Source organism: Sus scrofa, chromosome 2 (assembly GCF_000003025.6).
Source record: "Sus scrofa isolate TJ Tabasco breed Duroc chromosome 2, Sscrofa11.1, whole genome shotgun sequence".
Taxonomy (NCBI): Eukaryota; Metazoa; Chordata; class Mammalia; order Artiodactyla; family Suidae; genus Sus; species Sus scrofa.
The window spans coordinates 41,593,023-41,619,972 of record NC_010444.4 but is presented as its reverse complement, the minus strand read 5'-3'; the positions used below and the strand labels follow the sequence as shown (position 1 = coordinate 41,619,972).

General features: G+C 51.5%; 1 protein-coding gene across 1 annotated transcript in view; it reads right to left on the bottom strand.

Moving 5' to 3' along the window:
* The window catches only part of USH1C (USH1 protein network component harmonin), a 52,985-nt gene extending 26,805 nt beyond the window's left edge, over positions 1-26,180 (bottom strand). The window contains 13 exon segments of the mRNA XM_021083274.1: positions 408-550; positions 1,125-1,181; positions 1,338-1,397; positions 2,587-2,671; positions 4,822-4,861; positions 4,864-4,915; positions 5,221-5,278; positions 5,476-5,500; positions 5,624-5,732; positions 10,501-10,639; positions 10,776-10,919; positions 13,100-13,167; positions 26,050-26,180. Of these exon segments, the coding sequence (XP_020938933.1) occupies positions 408-550; positions 1,125-1,181; positions 1,338-1,397; positions 2,587-2,671; positions 4,822-4,861; positions 4,864-4,915; positions 5,221-5,278; positions 5,476-5,500; positions 5,624-5,732; positions 10,501-10,639; positions 10,776-10,919; positions 13,100-13,167; positions 26,050-26,085 (1,016 nt within the window). The 5' untranslated portion in view covers positions 26,086-26,180.

The following is a 26,950-nucleotide window of genomic DNA, read 5'->3' as shown; positions in this document are numbered from 1 at the left end:
TTGGGCACAAGTGGTGTGACCTAGGTCTCGATCTCCTGACCTGTAAAATGGGTTAATACCATCCATCTCCCAGGGCTCTTATGGGTCTTAAGTGAAAGAACATAAACATGGCCCTAGCACAACGCCAGCCACCTGGCTGGTACTTGGCAAAGGCTAGCCTCCTGCTATAGCATCCTTATTTTCTCTGTTTCTGGGTCTTGGAAATCAGGGGCTCTCCTTGGCAAGGAGGGAGGAGCCCTGTGGCCTGGAGGCAGGGGACGCTTCCCCTGAACCCATCTGGTCTGAAGACAGGTCTCGAAGGGAGAGGATGAAGTTGGCCCAGGAGGCAAGGGCAGGGAGCAAGGCAGCTGGGGGCATATGGTGGTCCGGGAGGGCAGGGCAGGGGCATCCTGGGTGGCCACACTCACTGCCGCTCCATCTCCTGCTGCTCCTGGAGGATCTTGTTGGATTCCATCGCCAGCCGCTTCTGCATCAGAAGCTCCTGCCGCTGTAGCTCACGCTGCCGGACCTCAGCCAGCCGCTCCCGGTCTGTCATGAACAGCTCCCGGCCCTCGTGGGGAGAAAAGAGGCCCCCTGTTCAGTGCCCTGGGAAACTGGGTGTCCACTGCCACAGGTTTGGGAGCCAGGATGCGAGTTTTCTTCTCATCACTGTGGCACCCCTGTGTCAGACACTGGAGCTTCTTCATATTTTTTTTTTTTTTTAGGGCCACAACCTTGGCACATGGAAGTTCCTAGGCTAGGGGTCGAACTGGAGCCACGGCTGTGGGACTATGCCACAGCCACAGCAATGGAAGATCAAAGCCACGTCTGTGACCTACACCACAGCTCATGGCAACGCTGGATCCCTGAACCCACTGAGTGAGGCCAGGGATTGAACCTGCATCCTCATGGATACCAGTCAGGTTCGTTACTGCTAAGCCACAACGGAAACTCCAACACTGGGGGTTCTGCTCTCTCTGACCCAAACTTCTGGCTGGACAGAGATCCTCCCCCTCTGCTGGCAGAGCTTCAGGGAAGGAGACCCCTTGGCCCTTCCCAGAAGTATGAGGCAGAGATCAGGGGTCTGAGAAGCTGGGCTGCAGATCAGGGGTCCTGGGGCCCCCACCAGCTCATTCTGGACTTACCGCTCCAGCTACAATGGAGATGGTCAGGCTACGGCTACTTTTCAGCACGTTCACGGCCTGTGGGGACAGGAAGACAGTTAGCTGAGGCCTGACAGACCAGAGCAGACCAGGGCTCTGGAGAGCGCGGGTTTCAAACACTGTGGCAAGTGGGAGAGGGTGAGAAGAGGAGGGCAGAGAGGATTGTGACCAGCAGGTGAAAAAGCCACATCTCACCTCTTTGTGGTCCAGGTTGGAGAAGTCGATGCCATTGACTTCGACAATCTGGTCCCCTGTCTGGTGGAGAAATGGAGAGGGATCATCAGCCTGTTTCCTCAATCTGTTGGAAGGGCTCCCCCTGGAGGCCAGCATCAGATAATGCACCTCAACTTTTCCCTATGAGTAGAGTTCCGAGGGGGTCCTCAAAGGCCCTCTCCATCCCATGTCTCTTTCATCAGCTATCAAATATTACGCCATTAGAGGTTTATTCCTTTGGCTGGATTTATGACCTTTGCTTTAAAAAACTCAGTTTGTAGACATAGGAACCTTTAAGCTTGTCATATGGCAGATTCTGTGTGGCATCATAATAATAATCAGTATAATAGCTAACATTAATCGATCCCTTACTCTGTGCCAGACACAGTTCTAAGCATATGTATTAATTCATTTGATCTACACAATGACCCTAGAAGGAAGGCTAGCACTTTTATTTTATAAGATCGGAAACTGGAGCACAGAAAGAGGACATAATTTGTCACAAGTCAAGATTAAGAATTCTGGGTCTGGCATCTGACCACCCAGGTTTGAATCCCAGCTCTGCCATATGAGGTACGCAATCTTGGAAAAATCACCTATTTCCTCTGGGTCTCAGTTTCCTCCTCTGTAAAATGAGGCCAATGATAGTACCTAATTCTTAGAGTTGTCATACATTTTAAAGGGCTTAGAACAATGTCCAATCCAGAAAACACTCAACAAATGTCAATTCTGATTATTATTACTACATTCCCAAGCTCAGGACCAAAGGCTTTCAGAGCCAGGGAAGAGCTATAGAAAGGCTCAAATGGGAGTTCCTGTTGTGGCTCAGTGGTTAACGAATCCGACTAGGAAGCATGAGGTTGTGGGTTTGATCCCTGGCCTCGCTCAGTGGGTTAAGGATCCAGCATTTCTGTGAGCTATGGTGTAGGTTGCAGACACAGCTCAGATCTGGCGTTGCTGTGGCTGTGGCATAGGCTGGCTGCTACAGCTCCAATTAGACCCCTAGCCTGGGAACCTTCATATGCCGCAGGTACAACCCTACAAAAGACAAAAAAAAAAAGAAAGGCTCAAATGTCACCTCCTCTGTGACATTTTGGGGGCTTGGTAGAAATCACAACAGTAGCTTCTGAGAGAGTGCTGTGTGGAAACGCATATGCCTCCATCCCTGTGTGATCACAGTCTGACCCTGTACCCCACAGAGCCCCACAGGGGCAGGCCCAGGGTTACTCACCTCCAATCCCACCTCAGCAGACAGGGAGCCAGGCTTCACCTGGCTGATGAATATGCCGGGTTTCTGGACGGGGCCACTGGAAATACTGCAGAAAATACAGAGATGTAGGTGAGCGTCCACTCTTCAGTGTTTGCTCATTCTCAGTGTCCTACTCCCCCTGCCTGTGTGCATGGGTCACTCACGAGCTCAGGACCCAAACCTTCCCATCATCTACCTCTTCAGCCTCTACCTGTTCAGGCTCATTAGCCTCTGAAAAAAAGGAAAGCTACTTATAATTCTCCCTACTCAACCTCTCACCCATATACTGCATATGCTGTTTCTTTTTTTCTAGCATTTTCCCATGAATTCCTTAAGACTCAAATGCATCACTTGTGATGGAACGTGATGAAAGATAATGTGAGAAAAAGAATATCTGTCTATCTATGTATCTACCTATGACTGAGTCACTTTTCTACACTGAAGAAATTGTAAATCAGAACACTGTAATCAACTATAATGGAAAAAATAAAAATCATATATTAAAAAAAACCTAAAAAAAGACTCAAATGCTATTTCAGAATATATATATATATATATATATATATATATATATGACTGGGTCACTTTGCTATCCAGCAGATATTGGCACATTGGAAATCAACTAGACTTTGATTAAAAATTATTTTAAAAAACCTGTTTCCTCTACAAGGTTTTAACCAAACTCCTATTCTATCCCAAGGTTAAGCCAGTTGCTCCCTTCCCAGTGCTCCTAAAACACCTATAGTGAGGATGGCACTTGTACTGCAATTCCCATCTCCCAGACCTGTGGCAGACAGCACTAATCAATCACAACACCCCTTCCCACCAAGCTTCAATACAGCCTTAGAGTTCTTTTCAAAATAGTACTCCGGGGCAGCCACTACTAATTGATTTGAGATAGCATGGGGAAGAAAACCTATTTGCTAGGTTTGATCCAGAATGTAGTTCCACAAGATTCCTTGTCATACTCTACTGCAACTATTTATGTGGTTGGCTTGTATATTAAGCTGTAATTTCTTAGGAAGGAGGGACTTTGTTTTTTTTAATCTTTTTAGGCCCTCACCCGGGGCATATGGAGGTTCCCAGGCTAGGGGCTGAAGTGGAGCTGCAGCTTCTGGCCTATACCACAGCCACAGCAATGTGGGATCTGAGCCACGTCTGTGACCTACACCACAGCTCACAGCAACCCTGAATCCTTAACCCACCGAGCAAGGCCAAGTATTGAATCTGCGTCCTCATGGATGCTAGTCAATTCCGTTTCTGCTGAGTCGTGATGGGAACTCCAGGAGGGACTTTTTTTTAATCACTTGTGCTTGTAGAAAAGCGTTGAATAAATGTGACAGGATGGAAATAACAGAATAATTTAAATAATAATAGCTAATATTTATGAACCACTTACTCCCTGCCTGGCACTAAACTTAGTTCTTAGCTTCAGTCATCTCGTTCTTCCTCACAGTAAGCTTGTGAAATGGGTACTGTTATCACGGATTTATAGAGAAAGAAACTGAGGCTTAAATAACTGAGTGGTTAAATAACTACTCCAAGGTTCCAGAGCTCATACCAGGCCCTGCTATGCCATTTAGACCTCTAACTGTAGCACCTGGGTGCTTAACAAGAATGCCCCATAAGGCCCAGCGCCTGTCTGCAATTCCCTGGCTGCCCCTTGAGGAAGCCACAGGGTACTAAGTGACAGGGGAACTGTGACAGAGATGACCAGCTTGGCAGGCTCCTTTTGCTCAGTTTCCTCATCTGTAAAATGGGCCTATAGAGATATCCTTCTGGTCCCTGGGTTATTGTGAAGCTCAGAGGGGAAATCAGTCATGAAGAAGTGTCATCACAGGGAGTTCCTGTCATTGTTCAGTGGTAACAAACCCAACAGGTATCCATGAGGATGCAGGTTCAATCCCTGGCCTCATTCAGTGGGTTAAAGGATCCGGCGTTGCCGTGAGCTGTGGTGTAGGTTGCAGACATGGCTCAGATCCTGCGTTGCTGTGGCTGTGGCGTAGGCCAGCCGCTGTAGCTCCCATTCGACCCCTAGCCTGGGAACCTCCATATGCCACAGGTGCGGCTCTACAAAGCAAAAAAAAAAAAAAAAGAATTGTTATCACGAGTGGACAGAAGTCCCCTCAGAAGCAGCAGTGAGAAAGGGGAGGAGGGTGAGGGCCCTGCTGGGGTCTGACAGCCATGAGTGAGCCCCAGGGAGTGTCTGCCACCCACCTGCAGCCAAGGCCCCGGGAGCCCACCAGGCTGATGAAGACTTCTTCTCCTTGTTTTCCCGACTGCCAGAGGAGCCCAGGCTGCTCCGCCCGCCCTGTGGGAGGGACAGGATAAGGTTGCCTGTGTCCCCATTGTGCAAGTGGCCTCTTGTGCTCACAATGCTCACAAGGCCTTTGGGGCCTGCATTACTGTCCCCACGTGAGCCCGACTGCCATTCTGTCCCTAGGGGTGTATGTCTGCCCCAGCCATGCCAGCGGAGGGCCCGCTGCCCACAGGGGCATCCTGGTTACGCTGGGGACCTGGATGAAGCCCCAGAGGGCACATCCCTAGAGCAAGCCCTCCTTGAGGACCAGCTGCCCCCACTTGCCAGACCCCACAGCCGGTGGTCCTGACCCTTACCCCGGATTCCGACACAAACTGGTCCACGTACTGCCATTTGAGGGGCTCGTCGGGAGAGCTGATGGGGAAGGAACGCAGAAGAGAGGGTCATGAGCGTGAGATGTTTGAGGCACCAGGCCCCAAATCCAAATCCACCCCATCTGGAGCCTCCAGTGTCACTCGCCTGGGGGCAGTGCTGGCCAGACCCCAAGCTGAGGCTACTAGGACACTGCGCCCCCAGGGAAGAGTCTGCCTGCAGAGGCGGGTCCTGCTCACCTCTTCACAGGGATCAGGCCAATGTCTGTGGGAGAAAGCATGGGGGTTAGGATGGCTCCCCTGCCCTCCCTTTCTCCCCAGGAGCTGGGTACCACCAGCCGCCCCGCCCCCACTCCACCCTCGGCACCCCCAGTGCTGCCCTACTCACGCCTCACTTTGATGGACACGGTCTTCTTGGTGCGGATGAGGTTGATGACCTCCTCGTGGGTGCAGGAGGAGATGGAATACCCATTGATCCGGACGATCTCGTCCCCGACCTTGGCCACAGATGGAGAACACGCATCAGGGTGAGGAAGCCTCAGACAGCTGGGCAAGCTCACGGCCAGAGGCTCTAGGCCTGCCCTCCAGGAAAGCAGATGAGGCTACGCTTCCCTCAAAAGAAACCTCGCTATGTGCCCCAGTGCCTTGTCACAAGCAACCCACTCTCCATCAGCCGGAGGACCCCCAGGGCAGGAGGCACGTCCCTGCAGTTTTTCTGGCTATTTTTCAGATGGGGAAAACCAAGACGGGCCAAGGGGTGCAGGGAGTGGGGAGCAGAGCTGGGGGTTGAAGTTGGGACTCTGTACCCTTGCTCTGTGTCCTTTCCATTCACTGGAGCACCATCAGGTTCTGGAATCCATGCAAAGGGTGACCCTCCACCCAGGTTCAAGCAGCTCTTCCCTGGCCTTTGTTCTGCCCAGCCCCAAGGTGCAGACTCTCCCACCCTGTAAATCACCGCAGCACAATCCATAGGGAACGTCCATGACTCCTTACATAAGCTCATCACTGACACACACACAATCTCTTTTTTTCCCTTCTGTGGAAACTCAACGAACATTTTAACTCTGCACATCCCTGACCTCTGAACTTCTATTCTGCAAATAAGAAACTTATATAAGGGAGTTCCCATCGTGGTGCAGCGGAAACAAATCCAACTAATATCCATGAGGTTCTGGGTTCAATGCCTGGTCTCGCTCAGTGGGTCAGGGATCCAGCGTTGCCATGAACTGGGGTGTAGGTCGCAGATGCGGCTTGGATCCCATGTTGCTACGGTTGTGCCGTAGGCTGGCAGCTGTAGCTCTGATTCAACCCCTAGCCTGGGAACCTCTGTATGCCATGGGTATGGCCCCAAGAAGCAAAGAAAGAAATGAACATAATAAGGCTTTAGCATCTGATGTCCTGGGTTCAAACCCCTGCTTTTATTCTTATTAGCTGTGTGACCTTGAATGCTTTGAACCTCAGTTTCCCTCATCCCCTCAAATGAGGAAATACTGCAGTTGCTGTGACAATTAAGTCAGCATGGGCACGTAAAGCCAGCTAGTGCCTGGCACCCTGTAAGTGACCAATCAATGGCTGTTATCATTAGTTGAGCCAGAGCTCCAGGAACTCTGCTCAGATCCCTCTTCTCAGGACTTCAGCCTCCTTAGATTGGGGGCGGGGTGGGGGCTCAGGGGCTGGCAGGGCCAGCCCTGGATGCAGACTGGTGGTAACATCTGCCAGTCTCCGGCTGGACCCTGCTGTGGGCTCCTCCAAGCACGTGGGCCCTGGGGATAAGTCCTGAAGAGCCTCACTTAATAACAACAGAGCTTGAAGGGTCCTTATCACCCAAGGAGGTGATGTTTCATGCATGGTCACAGTCATTAGCTGCAGAACAGGGACTGGATGGGCCTCTCCAGCTTGAAGCCAGCACAGGTCAGCTGGTGGCTTAACTCACGCCACACGTGCCGACGCGGTGGAGACTTGGTACACGTGGGCGATGCAGTGTGATTCTGCGGGGTCTGGGGGCTGGGCAGGCACGCAGCCTCTAAGGGGTCCTCTAGGTTGCCTCCTACCCCCTCAACACCACGCCAGAGTCTCCTTCTCCCTATCGCCACCTGAACACCTCCCTTCCACACCTGGACACAGACCCCAGTCTTCTCAGGGGCCCAACAAGCACTGGTAAGGGGCTCAAAAAGGTGCCATGGGGAGATCCCGCTGTGGCGCAATGGAATTGGCAGCATCTTGGGAGCGCTGGGACACAGGTTCCATCCCCGCCCTGGCACAGTAGGTTAAGGATCTGGCGTTGCTGCAACTGCAGCGTAGGTCACAACTGCAGCTCTGCCCCCTGGCAGGAACTTCATATGCCACAGGGGAAAAAAAAAAAAAGGTGCCACAGGCGGGAGCTCACTAAAGAACCCTCTAGGTTTCTGGAGACATCTCATGGAAGGAGAACAGCTGGACTGCTCCCTGCACCCATTTTCCACAACAACTCCATGTTCCTATTCATTAGATGAGGGAACTGAGGCTCATGGGTGTGGTGACCTGCTCCAGGTCATCCAGCTCGTAACCAGTGGTGCTGGGATTTGAAGTCAGGTCCCCCAAAGAGACAAGTGTTGTCTCTTGGGTGTCTGGAAGCAGAAAGGAAGGGCGTCTGGCCAAAGCTTGGCTGCAGCTCCCTGCAGTGTCCAGTCCTCTCTGGAGCCTTGCCACCTAACAGAGCCCTCAAGTCCCACAAGCAAGGCAGGGACTGCCCTGTCCATTTTACAGCTTGGACAACCAAGGCACACAGAACCATTGTCCAGCCCTGGACTACAAGCAAGGTGTGCGGTACGGGCTGCCCTGTGCAGGGCAACAGCCTGTAGTTTCAGCCGGAATACACATGGACAAAAACCCAAAATAATTCCAACAGGGGGACAAGAGCAGAGAGGAAGCCCCAGGGCTGGGTCCAAGTCCCACCACTTGAGCCCCCCTCACAGGTCAAATGAGCAGGGCCTTCAGTCCAACCGGGATGTGTCTGAACATACCCCTCCCCTTCTGGAATCTTCTCCCAGCCTCCCTCAGGCATGAGATTGCCCCTGAAACATGAAGCCCAGACAAGTGCATGGATATAGACGTTTCCCCCGCTCCTCTGAGTGAAGTTCCCTGTCTTGTTCCTAAAGGGAACCCGCCCGGGACCCCAGTGGGATGATTCCCACACAGCCCCCGGCTCAGGTTGCAGGATCAGCTTGCCTCTCCCTCTCGCTCCTGCGTGGAGCCCTGCAAAAGGCCCTTTGTGCCGGGGCCACCATGAAACGACGATCTGAGGGACGGCAGCACAAAGGAGAGATGAGCCTGTCAACCTGAGAAAGGGTCGATAATCCATAAGCCTGAGAAACTCTGAGTTTCCTGAAAATGCCCTGAAGCCCCCAGTCGGGAGGCATCGTTGAAAAACGCTTGTCCTAGGAAAAGAGCTCACCCTGAAAAAAAAAGAGGACTCAGCTGACCCCAAGAGAGGAGCTCATTATGCTTTTCTCGCTGGCTTCGTTTCTGGGCTGGAAAATGTGCAGCACAGGAGAAGAATAATGAAGGGGCTGAAATTTCAGACGCTCCCAGCGAGCCGTGAGACAGGGATTTAGAACAAAGCGCTGTCTGTCAGCTCCCAGTTTCCACCTCCCACTCCACGGTGTCTTGTACCACGGGGCCCCCTGAAGCCCCCGGCTTGGCAGCCCAGATTAGGATGCTGATAACAAAGATGCTGGAAGCTCTGGGAGGAGGTGGGAGGGCCTCTTTTATCTGGACACACAAAGACACAGCTCTGGGCTCTGCGGGAGCCAGACCTGGAGGTCTGCCCATCTCTGCTCAGACACGGAGGTGTGGAGACCTCAAGGGAGGGGCTCCTGGGGTACTGAAGAGAGAGCTCTGGGCTTGGCAGTCAGGAGACTGAGGTTCAAATCCTGGCTCTGCCACTTACTGGCTGTGTGGCTCTAGTCAAGTCTTTGATCTTCTATCAACTCTGTAAAAAGGGAGGTGATACAGCCAAGGCATATAATGAGACCTGGCTGCACGCACATTATAGGCGTTTGTTAAATCTCTCTCTCTGCCTGCTTAACAAACACACAGCATTTATGTGCCAGGTACTGTTCCAGGTACTTTATAATATGAACTCATTTATTCCTCATGACAACCTGATGAGAGAGATAGTACTGCCATTTCACAGATGAGGAAACAGAGCCAGGGACTCAGCTTCCCTCGAGAAACGGGCAACCCTGTTTGGGAAAAGCATCTTATGAACTCGTTTGGAAACCAGCGATTTCAGAAGAATGCACTAACCATTCTGTCTGGAGACAGCGACTCTTACCTACAGATTCTGGATTTACAAAGACTTGTAAGGGCTTCCATCCAGCTAACCTTGCCTGTTTCAGACTGGCCCCCGCAATCTGAACTGGCTCTTGCCAATCTATCCTGTTACTATTTGTTCTGAGGTCAGTGGGGTTTTTTTTGTTTTGTTTTTTGTTTTTTGTTTTTTGTTTTTTTTTTTTTTTTTTTTGTCTTGTCTTTTGCCTTTTCTAGGGCTGCTCCTGTGGCATATGGAGGTTCCCGAGCTAGGGGTCTAATCGGAGCTGTAGCTGCTCGCCTACGCCAGAACCACAGCAACGCCGGATCCGAGTTGCGTCTGCGACCTCCACCACAGCTCATGGCAACACCGGATCCTTAACCCACTCAGGGATCGAACCGTCAACCTCATGGTTCCTAGTCGGATCCGTTAACCACTGTGCCACGATGGGAACTCCTCAGTGGATTTTGTAAACTGACAGACTCCTTGGTTTGTCTCAAGTCTGAAGTCAAGGGGAGCTTCTGTTAGCTCCCAAGGATGTCCCCAGTCCCGAGCTTTTTCTCCAATTGCAGGGACAGTCCCTATACTGTGTATAAAGGTATAGCTGTACCACCCCTTAGGTTTTGTTAGCATGTTATGCTGTGTTTAACATTGCATCCTTAAAGCTCTGTCTTTATTTCAAGAATCTGACCATGAGGCATGGCCAGCATCGTTTGTGAAATGTAAATGTTAATAAAACAGTATTGTTACCGCTTCCACCCCGTAAAAAGAAAACAGGCAAGGCCAGCAGCCTGATTTCTATGGGCCTGAGGACAATCTGTCAGGATACGTCAGCCTTTTCCTCTTCTAAAGGCTCAGGAGGGTGCATTGACCGTGTTAAGCCACACAGCTGAGTGAGTGAGTCAGTGAGCGAGTGGGGGAGGCAGGAAGTCTGAGGGGCTGCCCCCGGCCCCCAGGGGGCTCTGCTTGCTCACCTGGAGCCCAACGTTGTCTGCCTGGCCACCTTTGATGAGGTGGGAGATGAAGAGCCCGCAGCCAAACTCAAGGCCACCACGCACGCTAAGGCCAAGTCCCTCGGGGTGCAGCCGGTCCAGACGCACCTCCTTCAGCTTCCTGCCACGGGAAGAGGGGCCGGTGATGGCCCAGCTCTGGTCTGACAGCCAGCACTGCCAGATCCACTTGGAAGAGACTCTGTCCATCCAGGGTGACCTTTCTCACTCCCACATCCAGCCTGGGGCTCTCTCCTCACCTGGAGCGCCGGGGTGTCAGCTGGTCGTACTCCACCTGGTGCTTCAGGGGGATCAGAGGCCTGATGGCGTCAAACAGGGGCAGGCGGCTGGGCTCATTGATGACCAGCTTCAGGTCTCCCACAAGCACGGCCACGTCCATGGTCCTGGGGAGACACGGGCACCCTGCAGCCTCACCCACAGCCATGGCCTCTTCCCAGAGGAGGCAGTCCTGGGCTGGGTCACCAGCCACTGGACCCAGACCCTGGAATGGAGGAGAACTCTCCTGAAAAGCCCAGACGCCCTAACACTGTGCCAGGCACCTCAGAAGAATCTGTTCCCCTGTTTAAGTATCCCAAGGAAATCTGCAGATGAAATCAAGCCAGGATTCAAACTCAGCTCTGCCTAGTTCTGAAGCCAGACAGGAAACCTCTGCGAGAGGGTGGTGAATGCTCTCATCCCCTTGGTTCCTGCGTCTGAGCTGCAGTGGAGCTCGGCAAATCCCACCCTCACACAATCTCCCACCAGCCTCAGCTTCACATCATTAAGACCCTCAACATCTGCAGCTGGCACTTCTCTACCTGCCAGCTGACTTGCCCACTCTTGGCCCATCTTTTTTTGTTGTTTGTTTGTTTGTTTTTTAGGGCTGCACCTGAGGCATATGGAGGTTCCCAGGCTAGGGGTCCAACTGGAGCTGCACCTGCCGGCCTAAGCCACAGCCACAGCAATGCAAGATCTCAGCTGTTGTCTGCCACCAACACCACAGCTCACGGCAACACTGGGCAAGGCGAGGGATCGAACCTGCGTCCTCATGGATGCGAGTCAGATTCATTAACCCCTGAGCCACGACAGGAATTCCCTCAGCCCATCTTTTAAAAAACATACATTTCTCCCCTTCTCAAAACCCTTTGATGGCACGCCACTGCCCAGAGGACACAGCCCATCCTCCTTGGTAGGATCAGGGCCTCCAAGACTTGTTTCTATGGAACAGCCCAGGCTGGTGACTCTTTATGGTCCCAATGTGCCCCTGTCCTACTCCCCAGATCACCTGTCACTTCCCAGTCACAGCATGTGCTTTCACGTCCCTGCACGGTTGCGAAGGTTGAGCTCTCGTCCTGGAAGGTCCTTCCTTGATATTTCCATCTAGCCAAATCCTTCTTACCTTCAAAACTCAAGCCTTCTTGGTCCTTCCCCCACAGTTAGTGAATATGTCTTTCTTCACATTCCTGCTTTTACCTCTTCTTTAGCAGTTATTTTCCTGAAACTTGCATTAGAGTTCCTTGTCTCTGTAGTGTCTGTCCATCTCCCCTCACTAGGCCACGATTAGTTGAGGAAAAGAAAGTAGATCTTATTCCTTTAAAGATTCTGCATGATTGGAGTTCCCGCTGTGGTGCAGTGGTTAATGAATCTGACTAGGAACCATGAGGTTGCGGGTTCGGTCCCTGGCCTTGCTCAGTGGGTTAAGGATCTGGCGTTGACGTGAGCTGTGGTGTTGGTTGCAGATGCGGCTCGGATCCCACGTTGCTGTGGCTCCGGTGTAGCTCCTATTAGACCCCTAGCCTGGGAACTTCCATATGCTGTGGGAGCGGCCCTAGAAAAAGCAAAAAGACAAAAAAAAAAAAAAAAAAAATTCTTCATGGTGCCCAGCCAGTGGTAGGAGCTTATAAATGCATGCTAAGAGCTTCTGTTGTGGCTCAGGGGTAATGAACCTGACTAGTAACCATGAAGACACAGGTTTGATCCCTGGCCCAGATGGATGGGTTAAGGATCTGTTGTTGCCGTGAGCTGTGGTGTAGGTCACAGACGCAGCTCGCGTCTGGTGTTGCTGTGGCTGTGGTATAGGCCAGTGGCTACAGCTCCGATTCATCCCCTAGCCTGGGACTTCCAAAGGCCACAGGTGCGGCCCTAAAAAGCAAAAAATAATAAGTAAATAAATAAATGCAGACTGAAAAACTCAAAAAGCAGGTGGATTATAAGAGACAGCTGATGCTGGTGCTAAGGCCAGCTGGCATTTCCGGTCCTATCCCAGACATCAAACTTTGTTGAACCTCTCGGACTATCTGACAGCCTCCCCCATCAGACCATGAGCAACTTGAGGGCAGCAACTCATCTGTCTTGCTGACAGGCGTACTCCTAGCCCCTAGCACAGAGCCACGCACAGCACCTCTGTGTAAATATTTGTTGAAACCAGTGAAAGGCGTGTCCATTTGATTCCCAGGCATCTGCCTCCCTGAGCTTCCCAGGATGGGAGCGGGAGGTCCTCCTGTCTCAGAACAACACACCCCAGGGCTCCCTGAGGACAGAGGTACCCGGGGTGGTCCACAGGAGTGGGACCCAGCACACTTACTGGTGGTACATCCGCAGCACATCATAGAGATAATCCTTTTCTGCATCATTTTCAATCAGGAAATCCACCTGGAAAACCCAAGGGCAGAATTACAGCTCCAGGCCCAGCACCCCCAGTAGCAGCAGGAAGGGGGAGGCCACTGTGGGGGTGGGGGGAACCTCCCCAGCGTCTCCTCATGGTTGTGAGAAGAGGAGGGAAGCCAGAGGCCAGGCTGGCCCTCTGGTTCCAACATGAGACTGCGCCGACCATGCCAGTGTGGCCACAGGAGCACCTTTGTGCTTTCGGATGTAGTCATCAGCCTGACCCCAGGTGGGGTGATGCAGGGGCACACAGGGATGCATATGCATATCATACCTGTGAACCCCTGTGTGACAGTGATGCACCCCCATGGCAGCCGTGCTGCTGATCACCTCCATGGTTATGTCACCTGTGTCCAGGGTGGCACCACCCGTGTCGGCAGAAGCCCATTGTCTTACCTGATGGTGGCTGTAGTGCCGGATAACCGCTTTCAGAAAAGATTTAGGCCACTCGCTCAGATAGCACATCCCATCCGCCCGAAGAACCTTGCCACTGAATTCTTCCTTGTCCTGTCCTGGTCTAAGCTGGGTTGGCCCCTCTGGCCACTCCTTCCCCTCCCCAGGTCCCTGTAGAGCTCCCCTTCCACCCCAGGGGGAGAGTCAGGTTACATTATTTCAATTTTGCTGACGTCAATGGCCAGGAGTCCAAGGTCAGGGTCAAGAGCTGTTTCATTAGCACCTCAGTCCCAGGAGAGCTGGTGGGTCAAGAGCCCCGAATTTCACTCCCTGGGACAGCTCAGTATGAATCTTTATGTACTACATCCTTAGCTCGCTCTTCAGCCCAGACTGAGTAAGAGGGCAGGGTGGAGGCTTGAGGGGTCCTTGGGTCCCTCTGTCCTCCACATCCAGGGCCAACAACATGGTCCAGGGCCTCAGGCTGCACAGGGAGAAGCTGCTGCTGGAAGCTGCAAGCTCCCACCTGATTGGTCCTCAGAGGAGAGCTGGAGCATCTTTGCCTCTTTCTCTGGATATCTTCAGGGTTCAGGAAGTCTGCCTGGCCTAACACAAAGAGGCCATGCTGGGCCCAGCCCTTGAGGTTTCTGGCCTGAACAGGGGGTACAGAATGCAGATTTCTGGTTTCCACCTGGCAGAACCCCCTTGCCTCCACTGACTCAGCAGCTACAGCAGTTTATCCCATCTGCTCCAAGAAGGGCACTCCTGCTTTCTCCTGCTTCACTGCTCCCAGATGGCCAGAAGATGGGGGATGGAAGCAGCTGCTAGAGTGGACAGTATTAAATCTTAGGTGGCAGCCAGGCACCTCCAAAAGCCCATCTCGATGGTGACCCAGCCTGGATTTGCCTGGGCCTGTGCGAGAAGTGTGAGGAATCGCACTCAAACAGGCCTGAGCTGCCTGCATTTGGTTGTGGCGGAGGAGTTCGAGCAGGAAAAACAATCTGAAGTTCCCTAGGATCAGGGCCCAGAAATATTTAAATAAATTGGATCCTGTCCCTTGCTTGCTTAGTAGATTCTCACTGGACTTAAAACAAAATTCAAATCCAAATTCCCTGCCTTAACTTATCAAAGCCCAACCTCAGTTCCTGACACTCTTCCTGCCCACACGGGCCTCCTTTCCATGCTTCTCATAGGCCAGGCTCACTCTAGCCTCAGAGCCATCGCATATGCTGTTCCCTCTACCTGGACAGCTTGCCCCTTTCCCTGCATGGCTGGCCTCCTCCCCAGGGAGGTCTTTCTGCTCACCTACCTAAACAGAACCCATGCCCATACTCTGGAGATGCTTCCATTCCTTCATTACAACAGTCTGAATTTGTAATCAAAGGTTGCTTTTTTAGTGAATTGGTCTGTTTCCTTCATCAGACAGAAAACCCCATGAGTGGAAGGATGAGGTCCATTTGTTCGAAATCCCTTGTGCCTGACACATCATAAATGGTCAATAACTAAGTATCAAGTGGATCTGTCCCTCCCCTGCCTCTTGGTACATCCACAATCAGATAGGAGGAGGGGAATCATGCGAATAGAAGGGGAAGGGAAATAATATTTGCAGAGTCTCCATGGGATGGCACCAGGAGCTATCTGCATTTTCTTCTACCTGTTTGTCTCACCAGCCCTACGAGGCAGAGGTTCTCCCACCATTTTGCAGATGAGGAACCTGAAGATCAGAGAGGTTAATCATTGCACCCAAGGTCCCACAGCTGTTGCACCACTATGTGTATGACTCCAAGGGAAAAAAACTACGGGACCTCTGTGGGCCAAAATTTCCAACCCCTTTGCTCTCCAGAATTTCTGCCTTGTTTCTAATCCCCACCCCCCTCCTCTGCACCGTTCAGAAAACCCTTTTGGCTTGGTTCATACTGAGCAAGAAAACCGTACATATTTGGATGACTCTTGGAACGGCAGGCATTCTGCTTTCTAGGGATGCATAAAAATCTCATCTGCTTGGGTTGCAGTGAGAACACCCCAACCAAAGGGCTTCCAGCTCAATTCCAGCTGTGGATGATGACAAAAAACAATGAAAGTACCACCTCACACCAGTCAGCATGGCCATCGTTAATGAGTCCACAAAGAACAAACGCTGGAGAGATTATGGAAAAAGGGAACCCTCCTACACTATTGGTGGGAATGTAAATTGGTACAGCCACTATGGAAAACAGTATGGAGGTACCTTAGAAAACCACATATAGAACTACCATATGACCCAGTAACTCCACTCTTGGGCATATATCTGGACAAAGCTTTTCTTGAAAAAGACACATGCATCCATATGCTCATTGCAGCACTATTCACAATAGCCAAGACAAGGAAACAACCTAAATGTCCATCGACAGATGAATGGATTAAGAAGATGTGGTATATATACACAATGGAATACTACTCAGCCATAAAAAAGAACAAAATCATGCCATATGCAGCAACATGGATGGAACTAGACACTTTCATACTCAGTGAAGTAAGTCAGAAGGAGAAAGACAAATACCATATGATATCACTTATGTCTGGAATCTAATATATGGCACAAATGAAACTTTCCGCAGAAAAGAAACTCATGGACATGGAGAACAGACATGTGGTTGCCAAGGGGGAGAGAGAGGGAGTGGATTGGGGAGCTTGGGGTTAATGGATGCAAACAATTGCCTTTGGAGTGGATTGGCAATGAGATCCTGCGGTATAGCACTGGGAATTGTATCTAGTCCCCTGTGATGGAGCATGATCATGTGAGAGAAAAGAATGTATATATGTATGTGTGATGGGTCACCTTGCTGTACAGTAGAAAATTAACAGAACACTGTAAACCAGCTATGATGGGAAAATAAAAATCATTTAAAAAATGAAAAACTAAAAAATAAAAAAGAGACCAAGAATAGGAGAGAGAAATCTCTTCTTGACTGAGGCCTTATGACTGAAGGTCTCTCCCACCTCTCCTGGCAGCAATTCCTCCTGCCGAATCACTGAACAGGAGGAGTGAGGTGCTGTCCTGGGTAGACAGTGTTTATGCACTGGGTGGAAAGTGGAAGGGGAAGACACGGGCAATTTCCAACTTTAGAGTCTAGGCGTCTGCTTTTCTGCCTTCCCAGGCCAGGCACCGATCACCTGGAGATGCTCTTTCCAGAAAGAGCCTGTTCCCAGGTGTCCCAAGCCCCTGGTCCTTGTGGGCAGCCCTCCAGTGCTGACCACTGCATCCAGAGTTCCCACTGAGACAGCACTTCCTCCCAGTCTCCTGCTGAGGCAGCCCGCAAAGTTCAGTTCTTTAGCCTGATGTCCACCCACTCTCACCAGTTAGGTCACTTCACGCCAACCCTGGTCTTTGGTTTTGCCCTTACCTGCTCCTCCAGGGTCATCTCCATCATTTCCCAAGTGGGACTCAGGCTGCAACCGAACAGACCCTTCCCCCAACACACTGGAACCTCCGCTTCTTCACTCAATGTCCCATCTGCCCCCGTAAATTCAACTTGTCCATTAAAAAAATTATCCATATACCATAACAGCTGGGAAAACACATCTGGTGCATGTAGAATGCTCTATAAATAAAAATCTACGTGATAAATCAAAATGGTGATAATCTTGTGACCCCGACCATCCTCCACCAGAGAAAGTCTCCAAAGACACTCAGGGATGACAGCACTGCTTTGCACTCTGACCACACCTGAGTGAAAACTCACACCTCACTTGCTGGGCTTTCAAAAGCACCAAGAGGGAGTTCCTATGTGGCTCAGCAGGTTATGAACCTGACTAATATCCATGAGGATACGGGTTCGATCCCTAGCCTAGCTCAGTGGGTTAAAGATCTGGCGTTGCCATGAGCTGTGGTGTAGGTCGCAAATGTGGCTCAGATCTGGCATTGCTGTGGCTGTGGCGCTGGCCGGCGGCTGTAGCTCCAATTCGACTCCTAGCCTGGGAACCTCCATAAGCCGTGTGTGCAGCCCTAAACAGCAGTAAGCAAATAAATAAATAAAAGGCGCTGAGAAAGACAACTGAGAAGGATGGAAGCCTGAACGTGCAGTAACATCACCACTGTAATTCAAATTTCACCTTTTAAATATTTAAAAAATGTATATAGTATCCCTCCTCCTGGATCTGGGTTCAAGCAAACTCCCCAGGAGGGTCTTCTGGGCACCAGTCCAAGGATCGGAGTCAGGGAGCCCTGCCGGTACCACTCTCCCAAAAACTTGCACTCGGGTAGCTGTACCGTACCTGGCACACAGTAGGTCTTTGACAGCACTGTGCCATGCATGCAGGCGCACAGTGCTCAGTGGTGTCTGCTGAATGATGAATGAACTCCAGTCGCCTTAGTCTAGAGCCTTCCTTCCATCCTCCCGGGCCAGCCCTGAGTCACCTTCCCATTGCTCCTCAGTACACAGCCTCCTGGATCTGTCTCCTCTTAGCTTAGTTCCATGTCATCACAAAAGAGTAGGTCCCAGACCCACACAAGATGGACTGCCTTCCGTCCTCCTACCTGGTTCCTGCCCCCACCTAAGAGGAGTCCAAGCCCCTCTTCTCCAGTCTTTCCAGACCACTCAAAGCCCAGAGCCTCCTCACTGGCCTCCCAGCTCAAGGCCCTTCCTGCCAGGCTCCCTCATTCAGGCCGGGCTCCGCTTATAGACTGTCCACCTTGTATGAAGAATTTTGCGTGTATCAGAGTTCCCACTGTGGCTCAGTAGAAACGAATCTGACTAGCATCCATGAGGACGCAGGTTCGATCCCTGGCCTGGCTCAGTGGGTTAAGGATCCAGCATTGCCGTGAGCTGTGGTGTAAGTCGTAGACGAGGCTTGGATCTGGTGTTGCTGTGGCTGGGATGTAGGCCAGTGGCTACAGCTCCAATTTGACTCCTAGCCTGGGGACCTCCATATGCTGTGTGTGCAGCCCTAAAAAGACAAAAATAAAAAAAAATTTGCGTGTATTATCTTTAACTCAACAACCTTCTGAGGTGGATGGATAGTATCCCCATTTGACAGATGAAGAAATCGAGGCACAGAGACGTGGCAGAAATGAGACCTGCTCTATGCCTACTGGCTCCAAAACCTCTGCTTTTTTTTTTTTTCCCCCCAAACTACAACCAGGCATCCACTTACAGGATAGAACTTTTTTGTTTGCATTTGTCCAATACACATTTATTGAGCGCCTATGATATGCAAGACAGCATGTCTTCTTTCTCTAATTAGATTTAGAAAGCTTTTTCTTTTCTGGAATCCCTTTCATGACGGGTGCAGAAACTCTGCCCATCATCTGCACATAAGTTTGTGTGTTGGGGGCGGGGGGGAGTCTCTTTACAATATCGGTCCACCGTCTCTGCCCACCTTGTGCCTGTCTGCTCTACCATTATCAGTATTCTCTGCCTGATGCTCAGCTGGCTTATTTATTTGCGGTCCCCCCCACCCTTGATACAAGGATCAGGCCGTTGTCTGGGGCACTGGAGGCAAATTCTGGGTTTGGCCTTGGGCCTTTCCCAACCTCATCTCCCTGCCTTTCTCCAGATGGACTGGCCCTTCAAGACAACCCCACAGGCAAAGCACACAACCTTCAGCTCATGCAAATTCAACTCCATGCATGTCCCTAGCCAAAGACGGAGAAAGAGAGCAAGAAGCAAATTAAATAATTCATGTTGTTCCGCTGGGTGACCCTGCCCTCTTCGGGCAGTGGTGGGGATTAAATGAGTGAAAGCATATAAAATACTCAGCACCTTGCCCAGGGCTCCGAAATTTCAAGGGCTCGAAAATGTGTGCTAGATCTCCTGCTTTTTGCCTCCAGACGCACAACCCAGCCTCCTCCACCCAGTTTTGTGTCCCAGGAAGCTTTGCCTGGGCTCCTCACTCTCTGCTTCCTGCTGTGTTCAGCCAGCGGGGTGGTGAGATGAGGGCCTGAGGAGAAAGGGGATGGGGTTCTAATTCCCTGGCCTCCTCCGTGCTGGAGCACCACGAGGCAGGTGCCCCCACCTGAGGCTGCAGTGTCCCCTGGATGTCCCTCTGCAGCCGTGGCTCTCCCTTGGCTTGTTCTGGGAACCCCCACTTCCCTTGACCTTTTAGGAGCCCCTGGCCTCCTGCTGCTGCTCCTCCCAGGCCATGGTACCCCACCTCGTCAGTTCAGCCCTCCCTGCCCTCCCCCGTGTGTAGTCCCTTCATAAAACTCCTGTTTTCCATCTGGATGAGGCAGCTGTTTCTGCTGCAGGACCCTGGATGGTGTGAAACATTAACTATTAGTACTGGTGGTGCCCGCAGGATTTCTTCTCTGTGAGCTCTTCCTTCACCTTTTTTTCTTTTTTAATTAATTAATTTATTTTATTACTCCATGAATTTATTACATTTATAGTTGGACAATGATCACCACAATCCATTTTTTTTTTTTTTTGTCTTTTTGACTTTCTGACTTGTCTGTAATAGATAGCTTCTCCAGCTTTTTTTTTTTTTGCCATTTCTTGGGCCACTCCCTTGGCAAATGGAGGTTCCCAGGCTAGGGGTCCAATCGGAGCTGTAGATGCCGGCCTATGCCGGAGTTACAGCAACGCGGGATCTGAGCCATGTCTGCAACCTACACCACAGCACATGGCAACGCCAGATCCTTAACCCACTGAGCAAGGCCAGGAATTGAACTGGCAACTTCATGGTTCCTAGTCGGATTTGTTAACCACTGAGCCACGATGGGAACTCCTCACAATCCAATTTTATAGGCTTCCACTCCACACCCCTCTCCCTTCACCTTAAAGTCTCCTCAAATACCGGCTCTCCTTGCTCAGGCCTTTCCTCAGGCTCCCCCACAAAGCCACTCCTGTCATTCTCTGTGCACACAACAGCACTTTGTCCCCACCTCTGCCATAGGACTCTCCCAAGTTGTGCCGGATTTTCTCCCGCCCTCCCTCCCTCCCTTCTCGTCTTTCCTTTCTTTTTTGCTTTTTTAGGGCTGCACTTGCAGCATAGGGTGGATCCCAGGCTAAGGGTTGAGTCAGAGCTGTAGCTGCCGGCTTGCACCACAGCCATAGCAATGCAGGATCCGAGCTGCTTCTTCAACCTACACCAGCTCATGGCAATGTTGGATCCCTGACCAACTGAATGAGGCCAGGGATCGAACCCGCATCCCGATGGATACTAGTTGGATTCGTTCCCAACGGGAACTCCTGTGCTGGACTTTCTTTCTCCACCTGCCTGTCTCCCCATTAATCCCCACATGCCTGGGAGAAGGTGAAGGGTGAGGCCACAAGCCCCCCCCCATCTGGGTCCGTACCTCTTTGTGCTTCAGTTTCCTCATCTGTAAAATGGGGATAAAAATATCTCATAGGAGGGATTAAAAATTGTAGGTTTTTTTTTTTTTTTTTTTTTGCTATTTTTTGGCGCTCCGGCATATGAGTTCCAGGCTAGGGTCCAATCGAGCTGTGGCACGCTACCAAGCACAGCAACGCTGATCCGAGCCGTGTCTGCAACCTACACACAGCTCACGGCAACCGATCGTCAACCACTGAGCAAGGCAGGATCGAACCGCAACTTATGGTTCTAGTCGGATTCGTTAACCACTGCGCACGAGGGAATCTGAAATTGTGGGTTTTTAAAAATTATTCATCGAGCTCATAATTGTTAAGTGCCTTGAAAGTAGCTGTTCTAAGTATTTGTTAAATAAAACCATAAGAATAAGCGAACACAAATTCTATGTTCTCGGCAGCTGGCAGAGAGCGGACCCTCCAAAAATGTTGCTGGGATGAGTTTAGCTCCCCTTCTGCCCAGGCCTTCACAGCGTGCATCCCAGATGGTACTGGGTTTCTTTGACTCTTGTTTTACTATCCTTCATCTTTTCAAGAGACTCGTGTCATGCTACCCAGCTGGTGGCCTTTGACCCAGTACTTGGCACAGCTGATTATGCCCTCCTTCTGCTGGTTCTCCTGCCTGGCTCTCTGTGCCTTCCCCTCTTCCTCTCCCCTGCTGACTGAGGTGGGGCTTTATCCTGGGAATTATCTCCCTAAGTGACCTCATCAGTCTCTAAATACCATTTACACCCCCAAGGATTCACTGAGGCTTATCCCCAGCACAGACCTCTCCTCCAATTTTTTTTTTTTTTTTTTTTTTTTTGGCATGCAGGAGTTCCCGGACCAGGGATCAAACCCATGCCACAGCAGTGACAATGCAGATCCTTAACCCGCTGAGCCACCAGGGAACTCCATCTCTCATGATGTTCACACTCCTACAGCTACTGGCCTAAGTCATCCCTGTACTTGAAGATCTAAAAGGCATCTCAAGCTTAAATATTCAAAATGGAACTCTTGGTGTCCACCACCACCTGCTTCTCACCACCCTGCTCCCCCTCCCAACTGATTGTCTCACCCTTGATACCGTTTTCTCCACACCCACAGCCAATCCCATCAGCAAAGCCTGTCAGGTCTACCTTGAACATGTACCCTGGGTCTGACCATTCCACCTAGTCTGACCTCCCCCACTCTCCCACCCAACCTGGGCTACTGCAGGAGCCTCCTAACTGGGGGTCCCCCTTCCACCCTCTCAGTCTGTTCTCTAGCAGCAGTCATAGAAATCCTTTTTTTGGGGAGGAGGGGTTGCGCCTGCATCATATAGATGTTCTCAGGCCTGGGGTCAAATTGAAGCTACAGCTGCCAGCCTGCACCACAGCCACAGCAATGCCAGATCTGAGCCGCACCTGCAAACTACACCACAGCTCATGGCAAAGCTGGATCCCTGACCCACTGAGCAAAGCCAGATCCTCATGGATATGTTTCTGCTGCACCACAACGGGAACTCTGTAAAGCAATCCTTTTAAAGTGTAAGTCCGTCATGTCCCTCCTCTGCGGGCTTCTCTCACTTAGAACAAAACCCAAAATACTGAGTGTGGCCTTTCAGGACTCCCCTGATCCATCTCCCATCACTCTTCATTCCAAGATTCCTCTTGGAAACTGCGTCCTACTTGCTGTTTCTAAAGAAGGCAAGAACATGCTCGCCTCAGGGCCTTTGCACTTGCCGTTCCCTCTTCCAGGAACATTCTCTTATGTACATCTCCATTGCTCCTTCCCTCACTTCTAGGTCTCTGCTCAAATATCACCTCTTCAGAGAGGCCTTCTTGACTATCCTATATAAAGTACTACCTCATCACTCTCTATCCCTCATCCTAGTTTATATTTTTATAGTGTGCATTACTACTTGGCATTACATGATACTTTCATTGGCTTAACCTGTTAACTCTCTGTCTCTCCCACTATAATGTGCTCTCTGAGAGGGCAGAGACTTTGCTTTGTTATTCGGTGGTTAAAGTATCGCATGATTGGCATTCCCGTCATGGCTCAGTGGTTAACAAATCCGACTAGGAACCATGAAGTTGTGGGTTCGATCCCTGGCCTTGCTCAGTGGGTTAAGGATCCGGTGTTGCCGTGAGCTGTGGTGTAGGTTGCAGACGCGGCTTGGATCCCGCATTGCTGTGGCTCTGGCATAGGCCGGCGTCTACAGCTCCGATTCGACCCCTAGCCTGGGAACCTCCATATGCCGAGGGAGCGGCCCAAGAAATGGCAAAAAGACAAAAAATAAAAAAGTTTTAAAAATAAATAAATAAATAAAAAATAAAGTACCGCATGATTAACAAATGAATGCATGACTGGCAAATCCCAGGTAGTCAGGGGATCTTTCTGACCTTCTTATTTATCCCTCCCCACCTTTTCTGCCAGATGTCTAGCTTTGGGCAGGTACACTATAGTTGTTCATAAATGCATGATTGCTGAACAGTCAATAAATACTTTTTGAGCAAATGAGTAACCAAGTTCCTGCAACATGCAGGTGCAGTGAGCATAGGGGCAGCCTTCTTTTGAAAAGCTGCTTCTCTGGAGGAGAAGCCTTAGTCTCTGATGCCCCCATCCCTTGCCTTAGTATCCTGGCTCAAGGCTGTGACCAGGACGGGCATGCAAGTGCTGCTGGTGGCCTTGTGGAAACTATACAAGCCCAACAGTCTCTGCTCAATGGCCTGGACCTGGTAGCTCATCCAACAGGATACTCTGTAGGCCTCAGCTGGGAAGAGCATGGCCATTTACCAAATGGTTACTACATGGCCAGAGTAGCCAATATTTGAATTCCTATTTAATCCTAACCATCCTGGAAGGTAAACACTATGAATGTCATCTCACAGCTGAGGAAATTAAAGCTCAGAGAGATGAAGAGGCCTGCCCAAGGTCTCACTGGTAGTAAGTGACTGGATTGAGATTTGACCCCAGTTCTTCCGACCTCCATACAATAGTCAACAGTGGACACTCGCCAAGGTCTCACTAAGTCACAAGGTCTGCTTAAGCTCCCTACACACGTGTAGATCTCATCCAGCATGCACGGTAAACTTACTAGTTAAATATTATTGTTATCCCCATTTAACAAATTGGAGAACTGAGGCACAGAGAGGTTAATACCTTGCACCAGGTCACACAGCACTTTCCATGACAACATATTACCTTTAATGTTACCTTCGACGACTAAGGATTTATTTAGATTACAAACCATTCCCAAGGGGCAAATCTGCTCTGAAACAAGGAAGGGGACATCTAGAAAGCAATCAATGGCAAGCTCTCTCCCCTGCTGCTTCATTCTCTCTGCCCAGTTCCAGAGTGATCTCCAGCCCAGGAGGGGAAAGCTGTTGCTGCCTCCGAAGCAGAAGGGTACAAAGTCCAGCCCCAGCCTTGCCCGATTTGCCCCGCCTGCTCATGCAGGGACATTAATAGGTAATGACTCTTGTGACGAGGAAGAGCAGGGCGTGGAAGCGGGCCTGAGGCCCTTTGGAGTCCATAGGATGGGAGGAAGAGGAACAAGGGCTAACCCAGGGGCTGAGTCAGACCCCAGAGATAATTCTCTCAAAGAGGCAAACAGAAGTACCCCATTGGGAGAAGACAAAAGAAGACCCCCTTATTTTCTGCCCTGGGGTAGGAATCTGAAATTCAAGCCTGAGTCATCTTGGGTTGGGGGAGGGGAGGGGGACGGGAGTTTGTGCTCCTTCAAAGTGGGTGGCCTGAAATTGACACTCACCAAATGCACTCTGTGGCTGAAATTTCTCCCCTCCCCTCCTTGTCCCTTTGCAACAGGCTGTGTTGGTGAACGCTGTCTCAGACTCCCCTTGTTGTTCGCCAGCCCTTAACCTCCTGCTTGAACTTCCGGTTATCTCTCCACCCTGGGAGCCCAAGACCTCATTTTCAGAAGACTTCCGCCAGTAAGAACTGCCCCCTTTGTGTCCCCGCCAAACCTTGAGCCTGACACTCAGCACCCAGCTGTGGGTAGTTATTAGTGTAGGGACTGCCTCCCACCCGCATGACCAGCAATTTGAGGGCACAGACTAAGTCTGGCACAGAGTGAGCATTTCTTTAATGGACAAATGACCACCAGCCTCTAGCCCCAAGCCCCTGGCCCTTAGTCCCTGTGGCCTCCATACTGCCTGGCTCCTTGGGCTCCTCTCGGCCTCTCTGTGGCTAGAGAGAGGCTAAGCACCCTGGCCTTGACTTCCTGAGCTCTGCCCCCTCGGACCTGGGAAGGGTGTTGGCTTGGTCTAAAGACACTGCCCCTCTGTGAGGGCCTCTAGCCACACAGTCACCTGTCCCTCAGGCAGGGCCTGTGGGCAGCTCCAGATACCCCTGGCTTCTCTCTTGGGCTCTGAGGCCTCCTCAGGCCTGGCAGGGAGGTCTGCTGGGCATCTTCAGATGGTGCTCTTTGGCCTCAGGGCCTCGGTGACTCCAGTATAGCTCTGAAAACAGTTCTCAAAAGCCGAGGTGAAATCCAGTAACTTTCAGTGATGGTCTCTGGGGATTTAGGGCCACCAATGAGGCCCCTCACTGGGACACACTGGGGCTGGGGAGGGCCTGAAGGATCTAGCTGACTCCTGGATCCTCCTCCCTTCCTCTCACTGCCCCCTGGCCAGCACAGTTCCTCAGCTGCTTCTGGGGCTCTAAGAAATGCCCTGAAGTGGGGAGAGGGCTGCCTGAAGTGCCTCCAACTCGCATTTTGAGGTCAGAGGACACACAGAGAGAGACATCCAGTTCCCTTCCTATCAACACACCTCTCAGACACTGCCCCAGACCCCTCCTACACAATGCAACAGCCCAGAGCTGGGGGACACCAGGAGGGAGAGGGGTGTGCCCTCTTTGGGGCATCTCAGAGAAATACACTGTCCCAGGCCAAGTTTGGAAGGTATTCGAACCCCGGGGGAAAGCCCCAGTCCTGGAGAGCAGAAGGAGAAAGGACGCTTTCAGGAGATCAGTTTAGCGCCTTCTACACCTAGAGTCCAAGAGCTCTGCCTTCATTTTACCGGGGGGACCCTGCAGGTAACCAAGGACCCTAAGAGTCCCAGCCTGCCCCGAGCCCACAGGCCAGGATGGGAAAGAGGAACGGTGGTGCTGAGGGTGTCCATCTCCCACCCACCCTGCCCCAAACTCTGGAGTTCTGGGAGCTTGAGGGGCCCCTCGTAGCTCTGACCTTGTGCCGGAATTCTCGGGCCACCTTCCGGTCCATGGCTGGGCCAGACCGAGCGCTCGCTGTACAGCTCGCTCCTTCAGGCTCCGGGCGCTTGGCTGTCCAGAGCCGGCAGAGGCTGCGGCCGTGACAGGCGGGGCTTGGGAGGGATGGGGCGGGGCCTGGGTGGGCGGGGCGGGGCCTGGGTGGGCGGGGCGGGGCAGGGCATCGGGGAGGCGGGAGGCACCTGTCCTGGATCCGCCGCCTCTGGAGCAAACTGGCTGGAGTGTTTGACTGTGGCGGCGGAGGCGATGGCTGGATGTGGGGCTGGCACTGCCCTTGGAATGGCCCCCAAACACACGCGGTCGAGGAAAAGGATCTCAGGAAGCTGTCACCCCTTGCCAGGCATCTTACCTTCAGCGAACCTTCCATAATGGCCTCCTCCGTGGGCTTTTCCCATTTGGAAGAAATCTTCGATCTGTAAATTCCTCGGGACTGGGTCTTATTGTGGCCCTTGGCAGCCTGAACTAGTGGGTGGGAGTGCCCCTCCTCAACTGACTTCCCCTCCCACGTTCCCACGGCCAGTTCCAAACACACCCACGCCCTGACGCGTGGAAGGGCCCGGTAATGACATCCTGATTTACAGCCGACCTTTACCCAGGGCCCAGGCCCCGTCTAGTTCATTTGATTCAGTTCAACCAAAGGTTGCCTGACTTCTTCTAGTGCTGGGGATGCAAAGACAATGATGAACCAAGCCTGGAGAGACTGAGAGGAAAGAGAAGGCCAGGAGAGGGGTGGTAAAAATAGACGTGAATGGAGAGAGTGGACACCTTTAATTATGGAGCTTGTGCCTGGATTAAACACAGGTGAAGGCCTGCTCTGTTTGCACCAGGTCAAGGGGCAGGGGACAGGAGATGGACAGTAG